Here is a 15196-nt window from a genome sequence, read left to right as displayed (position 1 = left end):
TCCGCAGTAGCGTTCCTCAAGGCGGACTCGCACTGACCGCGGGCGGGCCCGCCAAGTCTAAGCGCACCTCGGGGGACCGAAGTCGGAATCCCGACCGCGGCCCCCACCCGGGCTCCGAGCTGTCAGTCACGGCGGCGAACCCGCTTCTTCCGGCGCTCTCGGGCCCGCCCCCTCTCCTCCTCCCTCCCCCGCCCCTCCCCGCGCGAGTGTCTCCCTCTCCCTTGCTCCCTCTCTCTCTCCCTCTCTCTCTCTTTTGTGAGTTATAGCAACCGTTGCCTTGTGAATCAAGCGCCATAGTCACCGTAGTCCTGGCGACTGTTACCCATCAACAACAACTACTCCTCTCCTCCTCCTCCTCTTCCTCCTCCTCCTCCTCCCCACCACCACCATCTCCATCACCCACCAACAACACCACAATAATCCACAGCCAAGGTGAATATTCTTCGGTCTCTACATGTGTGTGGGAGCGTGTGTGTCCGTGCGTGTGTTCGTGTGTGCGAGCGAGCGTGGCTGTGGCGGGGGTCTCCCTCCTGACACCGGCTGCGGCCGCTGGAGGGGCTCGGTCCCCGGGGCTTGTTTACAATGGACCCGCGCGCGGCGGGCTCGGGGGTGTGGGCGCCGCGCGCCTGCCCGCCCGGCCTCGGCGCTCAGGGATGGAGCGGGAGCCGGGGCTGCGGGGCGAGCGGGCTAGGAAGCCGCCGCTGTCCGTCGCGGGGGTTGGAGCGTCCCCCCCCAGGTCTGCGGGCGCTCAGGAGGAGGGGCAGCTGGAGAGAAGGGGTTTGCTTTCTCCCTCTCCCTCTTTCTTTAATTCGCTGCTTTGCAAAGCTGCCTAGTGGCTCTGCTGCTTTCCAAATCGGAATAGACAGCAGTGAGCGGGCGGGGGGGTCCCCAAAAGGTGCTGTGCTGTTGTTGTTCACTTGCGGGGCCTTGTTGGGGGGTTTTGTTGTTTTTATCCTCGTACCTCGGTGAACTTTTCCCGAAGCCCGCTTTCTTCGTTTCGTCCCCTCTGTGCCTGCTGCTAAACGGGCTGCACTTATTTGACCATCACTGGCCTCACGGGATTCTCTTTTTCTTTTAAAACCGTGTTTTTTTTTCCTTTGTGCTGCAAACAGTCTTAATATCCATTCAGCAGTCTTCTCTCCCCCCCCCCCCCTTTGCACACACATTGAAACCAGGGGGTTCTCTTCTGCTCTGAGAGATTTTTTTTTAAGTCTCTCAATCTCTCTTCTCTCCTCCTCTTCCCTCTCTCTTCTTTCTGTCTCCTCTCTCCTCTCCCTCTTCTCTCTCTTTCTCTCCCCCTCCCCTTTTGACGTGTGTGTGTGTGTGTGTGTGTGTGTGTGTGTGTGTGTGTGTGTGTGAGCCTGTGTGTGCGCGCGCGCTTGTGCTTGTGATTTAAACCGGATGCAGGGCATCTGTGTTACTTGGGTTAGTGGTTACTGACAGCGCTTTATCTTTCATGTGGAGATGGGAGGGGTAGTCCTGAGGTTCTGTTTCACTTTGATGCACCTCCCTCCCCACAGGAGAGTGTTAACAATTTTCATTGTGGTTTTGAGACTTTGTCTGTGTTGAACAGGAAAAGGACACAAGGAAGCTTTGTGAGAACTCAGTTTACAACGCTATTTGTGACAGTTATGGTACTTTGAGAGTTTTTTTTTTTTTTTCTTCCTCCCATCTTCATCTCTGTTCCTTTCCCTTGGAGAGTTGAAATTGAAGTCAAGTTGTTCATAAAGAATGTATGAAGCTTCTCAACTTGAAACGTGTGTATACTTCACTTTCTTTGTGACTGTTAAGATCTAGGCATGTGTGTACTTAACCTATTCTTTTTGTTGACTTTTTGGTTTTCTTTGGACAATGATTTAAAGCTGCTCAGAAGAAAAACTTCCTTTTAAAGTGTTTCTTTAGAGAATATAGTTGACCATTGTAGAGTTGAATACTTATCAGTTCTTAAGTAGTATTTTCTTGATGAAAGCTAACCTGGTTTTACATATCCTTTAATTTTGCTCATTTTCATCCTAACGATTAATAGGTTATCAGAAAAGAATTGATAATGACTGAGCTAAAACAAATAAAATGTACTATTATAGTGGTACATTGAAAATTCCAATTCAGATTTTAAAGTGCTTATTTAAATAATCTTTCCCATAGCAAACATATATTGATTTAACTGACAGCAGCCTGTGAATAATGTGACAGTATTAATTATTCTTGAGATTGTCAATAAAGAGGTTGGGTAATTATAATGTCATTAAGGCTAGTATTTTGTAAAATAAGAGTTGGAGAAAAATCTTGCTGTTCAATTTATTTCCATATAATGCTATTTTAAATGAAGGTGATATTTGATTCTGAAAAAAATCTGTTTGAATCTCTCAGAACTCTTTATAGATGTGTTTACGATTCACCCCTTCCCCAACGTGTCTTCAATGCACATCTCAAATACTAACTTACATTTTTTCTTTTCTTTTGCCTTTCTTTTCTTTTCTTTTCTTTTTTTTCCCTTCTTTCTTTTTTTCCTGTTCAGATGAGTGTCAAATGCCTGAACACTTTTGGATGGTGAAGCTCCTGGGTCTGAAGTTAAAAGGAGTTTTGCTGTCTTGGAACAGTTTTAGGTCTTATGTCATTTACATATGTTGGGCTGAATAGATTGTATATGCTAAAATGTCTTTGCTTAATATTTTTATTTGCGGTATCCAAGAATGTTTCAGAGACATTTCACTCATCAGGCATGTGTCAGGTTTCTGAAAATTTAGTTAATTTTTTTTCCTGTTCACAAGTTGTTTTGAAAGTCAACACTTTGTATTATATTAAATAACCTGTTCATTTGAAATGAATCTTTGTGTTCTAAGAGTTGGTCTTAGAGACACATTGGCTTCTGATAAGATAAAATGGTTTTATGGATTGGTTAACTTGGAATAGCAATTGATCTTTAAAATTAAATACAAAGTTAAATACTATTTAGTTCATTTTTTTTCCCTACAGTAGTTTTCGTAGGAGGGACTGTACTATGCATCGTCATTCTTTGTTTTCAGCTTTTTAAACTAACAGAAATCTGTGAACGTGATTGGCTTTGAAAAGAAATATATTAAATAGTAACATTTTGAGTAGCTGAATATTTGTGATTCAGAGTGTGCCATGATGTCTGTCTTAGTCTTATTGAATTATCCCTTGTCTATTACACAACTCTATTAGACTGTATAGGGAATGGGCATAGTGAGTTTGTATGTGTATAAGAAACTAATGCATTCCTGGAAGCTTTCCATCATTTCACAGTGCTCTTGTGGCATGAGATACTTATCTCTAATTTCTAAAATACTGTATTATTTATCTAATATTCAAATAATCTTTTGTCCTGTAGAGATACTGATAAGGATTATAGCTTATAAGTGAGATGGTGAGAAATTTTGTAATCAAACAATCTTTAAAATGAAAAAAAGTTAATTGAGGCACCTGTTTTAGCAATTGAAAAGTAAAAAAATTTCAGCTCACGCATGCTTAAAAGGATGGATAATCAGATATGTGGGAAGAGTTACGTCTTTTCCTCAGTTGTCTAGTTGAATAGTCTAGTAGCAGTGTGACTTTGTGATCTTCACAGTGAGAATATTTCACAAGAAATAAGACTAAGAAATAAGTCAAGTTTTAAATTACGAATTTTACCAATTTGTTCTTATGCTGAGCATTTGGCTATATATCCCTTTTCCACTTGCAGTCACATTAAAAATAATTTCCCTTACTTAATTATTTGCTTTAACGCTTTAACTTTTTTGTTATATACTCCCAGTTGTCATCGCAAAATAGATTTTAAATTCTTTTCTGTTCACAGGTGCATAGTGTTCCCTTATTTTGGAAAACCAAGATTAAGTGGCTTTGACTAAATTTAGCTGGTTGGCGACAGATGGCTGTTTTAAACAGGTGTCAGTCTCACTTTTTCCTATATTGTTTTGGAACTTGCAGTGGTTCAAAAAGAGCTGCCTAAAAGCAGGTGGCATCATGCTGAGTTGGTTGTATCATCTTTTAGTTAATTATTTTCACAGGCAGAGGGCTCTTTTTACATTAAAAGTTGAGCAATACTAGTCACGAAGTGCTCTAGACTTGTGACCAAACTCACTAGTTTTTGTTTGTGACTATCAATGTATTTTCAAACCATAGAAATTATAAATTCATGTACTAAAAATCTGTCTATCTGTTCTTATAAATAATAATAAGCTACCTTTGAATTCAAAAAAAGTATATAGCAACAGTATATATATTCAAGTCAGAGAAACAGGTGGATTTAAATAAAATAAAATTTAGCTTACATAACCAGTACAATTTTGCCATTCTATACCTCAAGAATTTTATTTATAGCATTATTTTAATTTAAGTTATATCTCGGAAATGTATTATTTTGATTGGTTCAATATTTTAAAACTAAAACAAATTTTCTGTCATCACTATTGCTATAAAATTTATAGTGATATTTTAAAATGAAAATTGTTTTTGTTTAAACATGTTAAATATATGTACTGGAATAAGTTCAGAAAATATCACCCTATTGATTTCTAAGGTTTATTTTTTACTTAAAATTTTATCCTTTTATTTTTGGGAATTTTATATGTCTTATAATAGATACACCAGAGGGTGCTGTGCTGTTTGCAATATAAGATTATTTTCACTAAAATGTGAACTGATTAGAACTGTTATGTAAAGAAAATTTCAGTTACTTCTGCATTTAAGTATCTGATGTACTTTCTGTGAAGTTTAACATTTAATGTGCTGCCTACCTTGGCAGTTTTTTTGAAAAGCCTTTGTGTACAGAGAGAGTACCTAACACTATGTAACATATCAGATCCAGCAATGCGCTACTAGAAATACTACTACTACATAGAAATGATCTGTGAGAGCATAGCCTTGGCACATCTAATGTTAGCACTTACATGCTGAAGTTGTATACGTTGGTCATGTGAGGAAATTTTAGTCTTATGCCTTAGAACTGGAGATACCAGTAGTTGTGAATCCTTGTGTGGTTGCTGGGAACTGATCTTCTGTCCTTTGCAAGAGCAACAAGTGTTCCTAATGCTGAGCTATCCAACACACTCTGAGATTATTTTTTAAATGGTGCTTTTCATCTTTTGAATGGCTTCTTCCTTTACTGAGTATACTTTTATGTAGTATAAGCTCAGTGGCAATTTTTAAAACAGTAATATTTTCTTCAGGAAAGCTTGGAAAAGTATAGTTACATCGTATAAACTTCAGTCTTGATAATGATACACTACTCTCCCAACACAGCTAGAGTGATTAATTGTGATTTTTTTAAAAAAGTAACTATAAACTCTAACAAGTTGTGTTCAGGAACACCCTGATCCTAGAACTTCAAAAGAGACTAGCAACCCCCACCCCTCCTGCACATGGGTCTAGCAACCCCCACCCCTCCTGCACATGGGTCTCACTACAGTAGTCAAGTAATTTTTCTTGGTAGTTTGTCATTTATGCCACTGAAGCTTTAAATGTAATTGTGTATGTATTAAAATGCTTTGTATTTGAAGTCTCATATTTTGTATCAAAGTAGATATAATGGAAGTTGAGAAAGTTAACTTGTTTTAGATGTTAATAGATGGATGGGACATCTGTCGCAGGTTCAGTGTACAGGCTTTAGAGTTAGCTTTCAGTTAGGTCTTACTGTGTGACTGTGGACAAATTAGTTGCTTTCACTTAGACTCAGTTTTCTCATCTGAATAGCCAGGTCCCATCCTGCATATCTTTTGACATCTATGTAACTTCAAAGAGATAAAATTCATGTACTATATCTATGTAACTTCAAAGAGATAAAATTCATGTACTATATGTTGGTCAGTCTTTAGGATACATCTTAATGCCTAGTGGCTGTTTCAATTAGGAAATGCTGAGAAAATATTTTTTTCAATGTTTTTGCTACCTAAGAATCATTTTGATATGACCATGTAACCATCCCTTTGTCATGGGACTTGAATTTTGAACATTTTTCTACTAACCCACTGTCATTAAATAATCCCTTTTACTCAATTAAGAAATTAAAACAAAGGTATAAACTATCAATTAGAGGCTTGGATTACCATTTGATAAAGTTTTTTTTTTTTTTTTTTTTAAACTGGGCTAAATTAAAAGACTGTTCCAAAGCTATGTCTTAGATTTGCATTGCAGGCTTATAATAGGCTCCTTTAACTGTGTTTACATTGCTTTTCTGGTCTAGGGATTTTTGTATTAAGAAATAATGATGTAATATTTCAATACCTCTTAGTCTTCCATTGTTCATTTCATTGTCTCATTTATATTTTCTCTTCATATGTTATACATGAATATATTTGAAAACATCTGGAGCTCTCTTCTTCCACTTCATGCTACATGCAATCTTTACTATGTAATGACAGTAAATAGTCTAGACAGTTTTAAAACAAATTCATTCACGATTTTTCTACAATTTTATAGTGAACTGCTTAACACCAGTACTAAGGGGGATGGATATGTGAGGCTACCACTGGAAAACTGATTTAGCTTTGAGGAATAATTTGCTAACTGATACTTATATTGTGAAGTAACTTTGGAACATTACCCAAGATAACTTAAAATATGAAATATTACACAGGAAGATGCTATTTTCTACTCTTTTGATAGTAAAAAGTTCCAAGTTGGCTGCATGTATAATGTTGCTGTTTGATAGTTTATATTCAATAACTATTTCTATTTTCTGAGGAGTTTGACTACTAATAAAATGTTTTTCTCATTTTAGAGTGCTTTAAATGGTCATAGTCTTGAATGGAAATATGATTTATTTTTTCTTTTTGTGTAGTTTAAGCCAGCCTTAAACTCATAATCCTTTTGCTTATTTTTCTAGGTGTGGGGATTATTACCTGTGCTTTGCCACTTTTCCCAGTTAAATGTGTTAGATTTTTCAAAGGAACCTTGCAAGAAGGCTAGGCAACATGACTTAGAGAATAGATACACTGTACTACTCCTCAACATCTATTATATTCTTTACAATTTCTACCTTTTTTAACCGAAATGGAACTTTATTAGTGATGTAATTTGTGTGTTTTTTATTTAAAAGGTTTCTTCTGGGTGTGTATTGACCTCTGACAAAATACTTAAGGGGTAAATGTTTAGGCTAATCCAAAGTTAATGTGTTTGCATAGATTCCCATACCTATGGTGACTCTTAACTCAAGTGTTCGTTCTTTTATAGAAGCAGTTATGGCTAGTCAGTTCTGCCTGCCTTTGTTTTATAGTTCCTGGTCAGGGATTCCCAAAGGTTCTTATATTTCCTCTTTAGGCAGAACATAAGTATGGGATAATAGAAGCTTAACCAGGAACATTAAAAAGGTGTGGCAACATGCCTGAGAAAAAGTGAGAGGAGACAGATACACTCAGCCATGCTAGAGAAGAAAAGAAAGAATGTTACTAGGCTGAAAGCAAAGGGCCTCAAGAGGGTGGTCAGGGAGCCTGCAGAGGACAAAATACCCAGTTTGCTGCTAACTGAAAATGTAGGCTGGTTACATAAAATGTGTGGGTCTCAGTATCTCTATCCATAAGATGAAAAGTGAGACTATATGATCTTCCCGACTCTTTGCAACCTTAAATCCATGATAAGATTAGCTTGGAAAGATAGAAGCAGGCTACTGACTCGGAGCCAGGAATTGATGTGCGATTGATCTGTGATCTCAAAATCTTGCATGCTGCTCACTTGTCGTTTCTTCTGAAGAGAGCAACAAAGAAAACCCAGAGCCCAGTGATAGTGCAGTTATGCCTGTGGCAAGGCCTAAGGTTTTACCGTTTTGGTAGAGAGTGGTAGCCAAGTGCTCTGATTTCCTCACCCACATGGGAGTGAGCTGAGCCTCACAGCTTGAGCTCCTGCTGGAACTAGCTTCTCTAAGTATGTGTGCCAGACAAGTGTCTGACAGTTGGGGCTCCTGTTGCTCACCAGTGAGATATTTAAAACAGGACATACTTTTCCCAGTGTGGGGATAGACAGAGGACAGGGTGGGAGGGTGTGGGGAGAGGAAGGCGCTAAGGGAGGAAACATTTTTATACTTAGGAAAGAACATATATTCTGCTGTATCACAACTCTCACCAGCTTAACAGGGAAGTGTGTGTGTGTGTGTGTGTGTGTGTGTGTGTGTGTGTGTGTGTGTAAGATAAAGAGATTGGCATTCTTATTATTTAAAAGCTATTTTTAATAGTACTTTAATTGGTTAATATAAGCAGATTTAAAATTCTGGACCAGATTTGTATTTGTATGTTTAATAGCATGTATATTTCAGTGTAGCAATTATTCATAAAATGTATCTGCCTTTTTGCACTCCGAGTTGGTACAGTTGTTTTTTCCCCTGTGCCAAATCACTTCCGATACTCTTTGCTTGTTAAGTTTTTTCAGTGGCACATACCTGCAATCCAAGCCTCCAGAAGTTGAGGCAGGAGAATTGCAAGTTGGAGGACAGGACTGCCAAGGGACCCTGTCTTGAAATTTTTCTTTGCTATCATATGGTAGCTGTGGAGAAATTAGAATGGGTACTGAGGGTGAGCAAGAAACATGCATATTTAAATATCATATCCCATTTCTCTTGTTGAATACCAGCTACTTACATATTTCCCATGTATTACTGCCTTGTAAAGGTAGGTGTTTCAGGGGCACTGAGTTTGGGAGGCAGGAATCAGAAGAGGCTAAAGCAGTGTGGGTTCTCCTGGATCTTGTTCCCTTTTTTGCTGCACTGTTGCACAAAGCGCATCTCAAGGATATTTTATTACTTTACTAAGATGTTTATTATATTTTATTATTTCATTTATCTTTAATATATCTCATTATCTCATTAGTACAGTACTAGAAGAAAAAGAATCTTTTTCAAGAGCCAGCATTGTGCTTTAAGAATGTTCATATGTGATTCTTTTAGGTTCTTTTTTTTTTTTAATTTTTATTTTTTAAAACCAGGCTGGAATTGAACTCTTGAACCTTCTGCTTCTGCCTCCCAAGTATTGGGATTAAAGGCATGTGTCGTCACATACCCGAACTGTAAGTGACTTCCTAGTCTATCTCTTATGCTTTGCTTTGTATAGATAGATTTGTGCATGTGTCTCTAGCATCAAAGCCTAGCGTTTTCTTTTGCTGTGCTTTATTGTGCTGACATTTTAAAAAGCCAAAGAGTCTGTATGTAACATCAGACTTTTACTTATTAGCTTCTGATTACGTCTGATGAAAACATTGACAATGAGTTTTGTAAAGTGTCATCCTTAGGGACATTAATAAAAACATAAATTATTACCTGGACATCTCCTTTATAACCTTAAAGGTATTTACAGCATGTATTTTAATGTGTTGTGGAGAAAACTGAACATAAATATTTAATACATGAAAGATGAAATAAATTTTGATTTTTTTGTGATTGTGTTACATGTCTCTAAAGGACATTTAAAATGTTTTTGTTTTAAAATATTACACTTTTAAGGCACTTGTATAACTGGAATTTAGCTAAGATACTATATTTTATGTGTGTGTATATTTTGTGTATACAATTAGGAAGTTATTCTAATGCACATTTTGTTGAGTGCTGTGATCGATGTTGTTTTCTCCTGTCTTCTGCAGTAGCAGCATCTTGGTGTCACACTGGGAACCTTAAGCCTCTCCCCCTCTGTACTGTTTTCTTGAGGCAGGGAAATTGGGGAACATATTTAAGTTCTTCAGGTGACTTTTGTGTGAGGCTGGGAACAATTTTTAACAGTGCTTCACACTCATGATTTTTAGAAGCTACTTTGGCTAGGTGTGACGTGTGCTGGAGTTCATCAAAGGCAAAAATTACAGTTCATTTTAGTTAAAATAGGGCTCACCATGATTTTGCTGGATTCACATTCCACCATTATATACTGCTGAGGTTTGCTGAGTTTGGAACTTTTGAAACTTTACACTTTTAAATACTATTAAGTGAATGCCTATGATAGTCATGGCTTCCTCTCTGAGCAAAGACTTGGCCCATTCACCTTCCAAGTGAGCTGTGATTCTTTTATCTTTGAATTTGGAAACAGAATATTTTTACTAGTTTAGATTTGCACGAATATTTTGTTTTACTTGTTTTGAGTTAAAATTATTTTGAGTTAAAAGGCATGCAAGTGAGCATGGGCTGGAGGTGATGATGACAGGGACTTCTGAGAGGATGTGTTTGATCCTGATACTCTACCCAGCTCACCTTTAGTTCTGCAGCCCTGTGTAGCAGTACATTAAGATTTCTTTCATACACAGTGCACTTTTGCATAACGCTGGGCTTTGGCCAGTTTTCATTGCTGCCTAGAATTTCTCTTGGATCTACTATATGTGAACTTTGGAAGTTCTAGTTTATCTTCTGGGTTAAATGTTTTTGAAATGATGCCCATAGGTGGCACCCCATGCGCAGAACAACACTTTGGTCTGGAGGAATGGAGCAAAAATGAGAATAAATGGGAATGCGATTGTGTAGTTGGAAACACTAACAGGTAGACAGTGTCCATTACAGAGCGGTTAAGAGGTATCCTTCCAGAGGCTGTATGGATTCCCAGTTTGCCATCTACAGCAAATCTAATAATGCCACCAATGTTAATTGTAAAACATTTTATCAGAACACAAGAATTTGGATATTTTGATGTATAGGTTTTAAATTTTATAGCCATTGTTTAGTTTTAATAAAAGATTTATATGTGAGTACCTGGTACCATTAATATTTTGGTTAATTTAGGAATTGTGAACTGGCTTAGATTTCTATGAGGTTTTAAGACTTACTTTGAAAAGAAAATTTAAAAAATAGATTGTTAGGTACAAAATTGCATTTTGCCATTATGTGAATATAGTTGTAATGTTTCAAATTATAGAAGGATAAAAAATGATGAATGGTACTTGGGCATATGACAGGATAAGAAATGATAGGTAATAATGAAAAAATGGGTGAAATTAGTAAGAAAATTATAATTAATGATTAAACAAAGATGGCTAAATCCATCAACATGAATAGTAAGACAGCTAGTTGAATGTGGTGATGTCTATTGCTAGGTAGGTCTGTAGATACAGACTGTGAATTCTAACTAGTAGGAAACGGTGAGGGAGAAACTACTTAAGTTTTCTTTTGTGTTACCATATTTAAAAGTTTTTTCACAAGTATTTACAATAAGGCTTTTGTACCTTTTTTGTATAAAATTTGACATTTCTAGATTTTTACGTATAGAAAAGGATCAACTTAAGTTGCCTCAACGTGTTTTTATTGTTATAAAAGAACTACAGTATTAATACACAAAATAATGAAATTCACATGCAATTGGGATCTTTAGTTACATTAAAAGTGTACATCTTAGAAGCTAATTTTGTATAAATGTTATTCTTAGATGTTTATATTTTGGAATATGTAAAGCATGTCAAAGTAAAAGGCTATAAGGAAACATATGTACTTATCACATAGACTTCACAATGTCAGCTGTTCTTCTTGAAGGTATGTTATAATAGTGGACCTTGGTACGTGCCTGTGGTCTCAGCTACACCGGAGGCCTGAGGTAGGAGGCTCACTTGAGCTCAGTAAATGAAAGGTACATAATAGAAAGACTTGCTACTGAAAGTATCTCCAAACCTTCTTTATCCTGTGATGTTTTAAAGAAATTTACAATTTAAGAACAGTTGCAATGGCGATTTGGAACAATGATTATATAATGTGGAGGATAAAATATTTTAACATGATTGACCTTCATATTGCTTCTTCTGAGCACATTAAATTAGGACGTTTACTTTTGCTTGGTGGCAAAGTCATATGTTTAGTAATGCCAGGCATCTGTACTTGAAATTTGATTTAGTGAAAAAGGCGTGAGCCCAAGGACAGAAGCCCATGTTTGCAGGGTAGAGAAAAGTCTTGAAGATAAACTTTACAGATGTGATGGAGTTCATATTTGATCTTTCATTATTCCAACTTGCTTATGGGAAGATTTGGATAAATAATTTGTACCTTGTCAAGGGAAGAGAAGCGTCTGCCTTCTGGAATATTCTGCGTGCTGGGGCTAGATGTAGTGCTGTGACATGATGCAGTACATCATGTAGCTCAGCTGTGATGTTCGCTGGTTGGATGCTCACCTAGCCTGGACAAAGCCCTGGGATCTATTAATCCCAGCACTGGGGAGGTGGTAGCGGGAAGGTCAGGAGTTTGGTGTCACTCTCAGCTACATAGTGAGTTCAAGCCTGTCTGAGATACATGAGACTCTGCTTTGGAAAGTTAAGTTAGCTACTCAGTGCCATGCTTTAAGGTATTTGTGACACACCTTGCAGGAAAGGACATCTAGAAGCTGATACACTAATTAATGATATTCAAAACAGCATAATGTTTTCTGAATTCAATATTGTCATATAATGCATAGGCTTATTACTCTCATTTATGCACTTTTTATTTGACTGAGGTCATATAGTCATGAAAGAAACATTTCCCCTGTTAAGGTCTAGACCAAAAGGAGACAGAGTGAACTCCCCACTTGGATCACTATTCTTTTAGACAACATTATGTGATGAAATAGCACGTGTTACAGATTATAATTATTGACATTTAAATGAACAACACAAAGTGTAGACTTCAGTCTCTTTATTTAAAGGCTAATTTTTGTTGGTATCAAATTACTAAATCAAGAGGTAAATACATTTATTAAATACAGTTTGATATTTTAACTTACATGATTTTAATTGCTATACTTTGTGGTTTTAATGAAAATTTCTAATACTTAAAATATTTTATATCAGTTTTAAAAAATATATCTTTTCAATGATAAGTAAACAGAATAGTACAGTGACACAAAATAACCAAAGCTGTGTTGACATTAAATGATTTTGTGCTACAACTAAAATTCCCTAAAGAAAAGTTTAAATAGCTAAGACTAGAGATGTAACTCATGGGTGGAGTATTTACCTACTGTGGGCAAAGCCCTGGGTTTGAATCTCCCAAATCAAACAAACAGTAGTAAAATGAAATAAAGTAGGAAAGCTAATGAAGATATAACCCAGCAAAAAAAGATCATGGATTATAATGCTAGTTAAAGTGATATTTACAGAGTATTTCATTTGAAACTAATGCAATGCCAACTTAAACATTAGTTGTGTGCATTAGAAACCATGTAAGAAAGTATAACTTTGTTTTTTATTATTTTCCATTGCAGAAATATCCATAAAGGTTATGAAATTTTATTCTGACTGACTTTTACAAGTCAGGATTTTTCTTTTTTAAAAATTTGGTTATCTGTTATGTGAGATAATTTAAAAGACAGGCGTTTCTATTGTGAGAACAATACTGATATACATACACATACATATATATTGTCCTATATTGGAGTAGACACCTAACAACAAGCAGGTGTAATTTGGAGGAATTCCCATCTCTTCATATGTAAAGAGAAACATTAGCCAAAAAATTTATCCAGGTGTTTAGCACTTCCCAAAATTTTATGTCTGGAACTTTAAATGCCATAGGATGAATGCTGTATTTCTTTTATATTTAACTTGAGTCCCCTGTCTCTGCTTAGCTATTCTACTGTCATTTTCCTCGAGGGAAGAAGCAGGATGGGATTTGGTCAGATGAGGGGGTATGGCAAGGACGAGAGAGATAAATTGGTCTCTTAATACAGTTGCATGAATTTTCAGATGACACGCATATGCCAGTCCACTAGAGACATAATTAGGATATCTTCATCTTAGCTTCGGAGTGCTTACATTTCATGTGCACTTTGGTGGTTGTCTAGAGGAGCCCATTCCATCTCCCACTTACTTTAAAGATAAGGAAGCTGAAGGTGAGTGACTTGTATGCCCATATTCTTCACCCTGACGTTTAGCTATTGCAAAACTTTCCTTACAGGCAAACACCGTGTGAGTTCTTGGAAATTCTATACTTCTTGTAGTTTATACTTTAAATTTTCCTGTTTTTTCTAGAGAATGCAAATATTTATAATTATACATTTAAGCTTGGGTATAAGAATCATTTAATTGTTCTGTTCTGCAGTGATTCAGAAGTTAAATTGTAGCCTTTAAAACCCTTTAAAGGCTGCACACTAAATGAAAATGCAGTATTGAAAACTACACTTTTTGTCCTTGTCATTTGTAAGTTTTTTTGTATGTCATATTTGATGTAAATACATAAGGAATTCTCAGGCTTGGTATGTAAGTTTCCATTTTTGCATGTGAAAGATGGAACCCAGGATGTCATCCACTAAGCATCTGCTGTGCCACTGAATCCTACCCCGAGTTCTTCTCTTCATCTGAATCATGCTGTGGACTCTTAGTGAAAAACTAGTTTGTTAATTTAAACAATGGAAAAGCGTGTTCTTGTGGGTTACTCTACAGTGAAGCAAAATGAAATAACCGACACGGGGTATGGTTGGTACAAGCTGGGACTTGCCAGGCTGGCTCTGAAGGTGGTGCCGTGCTCCTAACTATGAATGAGTGCACCAAAAGAACGAATATGTCAACAGGCAGTCCTTGATTCCATAGCAACGGGAAGCAACACACTCAGCCATGCTATTATATCATGTTTAATTTGGTAACAAATTTTTGGAAGAATATTTTGTTTACCAATTAATAGTATGAGACTAGGGTAGGAGTAAGTAATTAACAAGACTTTGGATTTCTGCCCCTGCTTCTCTGTTGTAGGATTCGTAGTACATCTTTGATCTCAAGCTTGAACTGAATTTGCTTTCCTTTTCTTGAGGAAGATGTGTAATTCGAATGTTAGCACTATTAGTTATTTGAAGCAGCCATCTAAGATTCACCATTCACCCAGAAGATGACAAGTGAACTTTCCAGCACAAGCTGATTTCTCTGCAGTCTAATTTGTGGCATAAAATCTGAAAGTTACATTTATATAAAGCAAGAGCAGGTTTCCTATGGGGGAAAACCATTTGTCATTTGCTCTTAACAAGATAAGTCCCCATAGACAGACCTTCTTGTAAAACTGTTCCCATTGGATTTATTCTCAACTTCAATAAAAATGGAGATATGGTAAACAAAGGTATGACGAAATATTAGTTAGCTCTTGCATTCTTGCTGGAAAGTTCCCAGTTCTTACTCTCTGCGGTTTAAAACAGTACAATTTCATATAAACTAAGTGGGGCTCAGAATAGATGCAAAGTGTTGCTCTGTGCTCAGCTGATGATCTTGTTTTTACTGTGGAAAGTGATCAAAACAATTTGTGTTTACATTTAAATATATCTTTGTTGCTAAT

At 36.8% G+C, this 15196-nt stretch overlaps 1 protein-coding gene across 7 annotated transcripts in view; it reads left to right on the top strand.

Moving 5' to 3' along the window:
- Positions 1-212: 212 nt before the first annotated feature.
- Rfx3 (regulatory factor X3) overlaps positions 213-15196 on the top strand; it is a 263116-nt gene continuing 248132 nt past the window's right edge. For 5 of the 7 annotated variants that reach the window (XR_007830654.1, XM_051146296.1, XM_051146297.1 and 2 more), the window contains exon 1: positions 1344-1757. Coding sequence is in view for 4 of the 7 variants with exons in the window: in XM_051146297.1 (XP_051002254.1) it covers positions 1732-1757 (26 nt within the window). In the remaining 3 variants the exon portion in view is untranslated. Of the gene's footprint in view, positions 433-1343; positions 1758-15196 lie in introns of those variants that run through there. The other 2 variants (XM_051146299.1, XM_051146298.1) reach the window with 1 other exon arrangement.

This window comes from Acomys russatus, chromosome 5 (genome assembly GCF_903995435.1).
Source record: "Acomys russatus chromosome 5, mAcoRus1.1, whole genome shotgun sequence".
Classification (NCBI taxonomy): domain Eukaryota; kingdom Metazoa; phylum Chordata; class Mammalia; order Rodentia; family Muridae; genus Acomys; species Acomys russatus.
The sequence above is the reverse complement of the archived record's forward strand: the minus strand, read 5'-3'. Positions and strand labels throughout refer to the sequence as shown.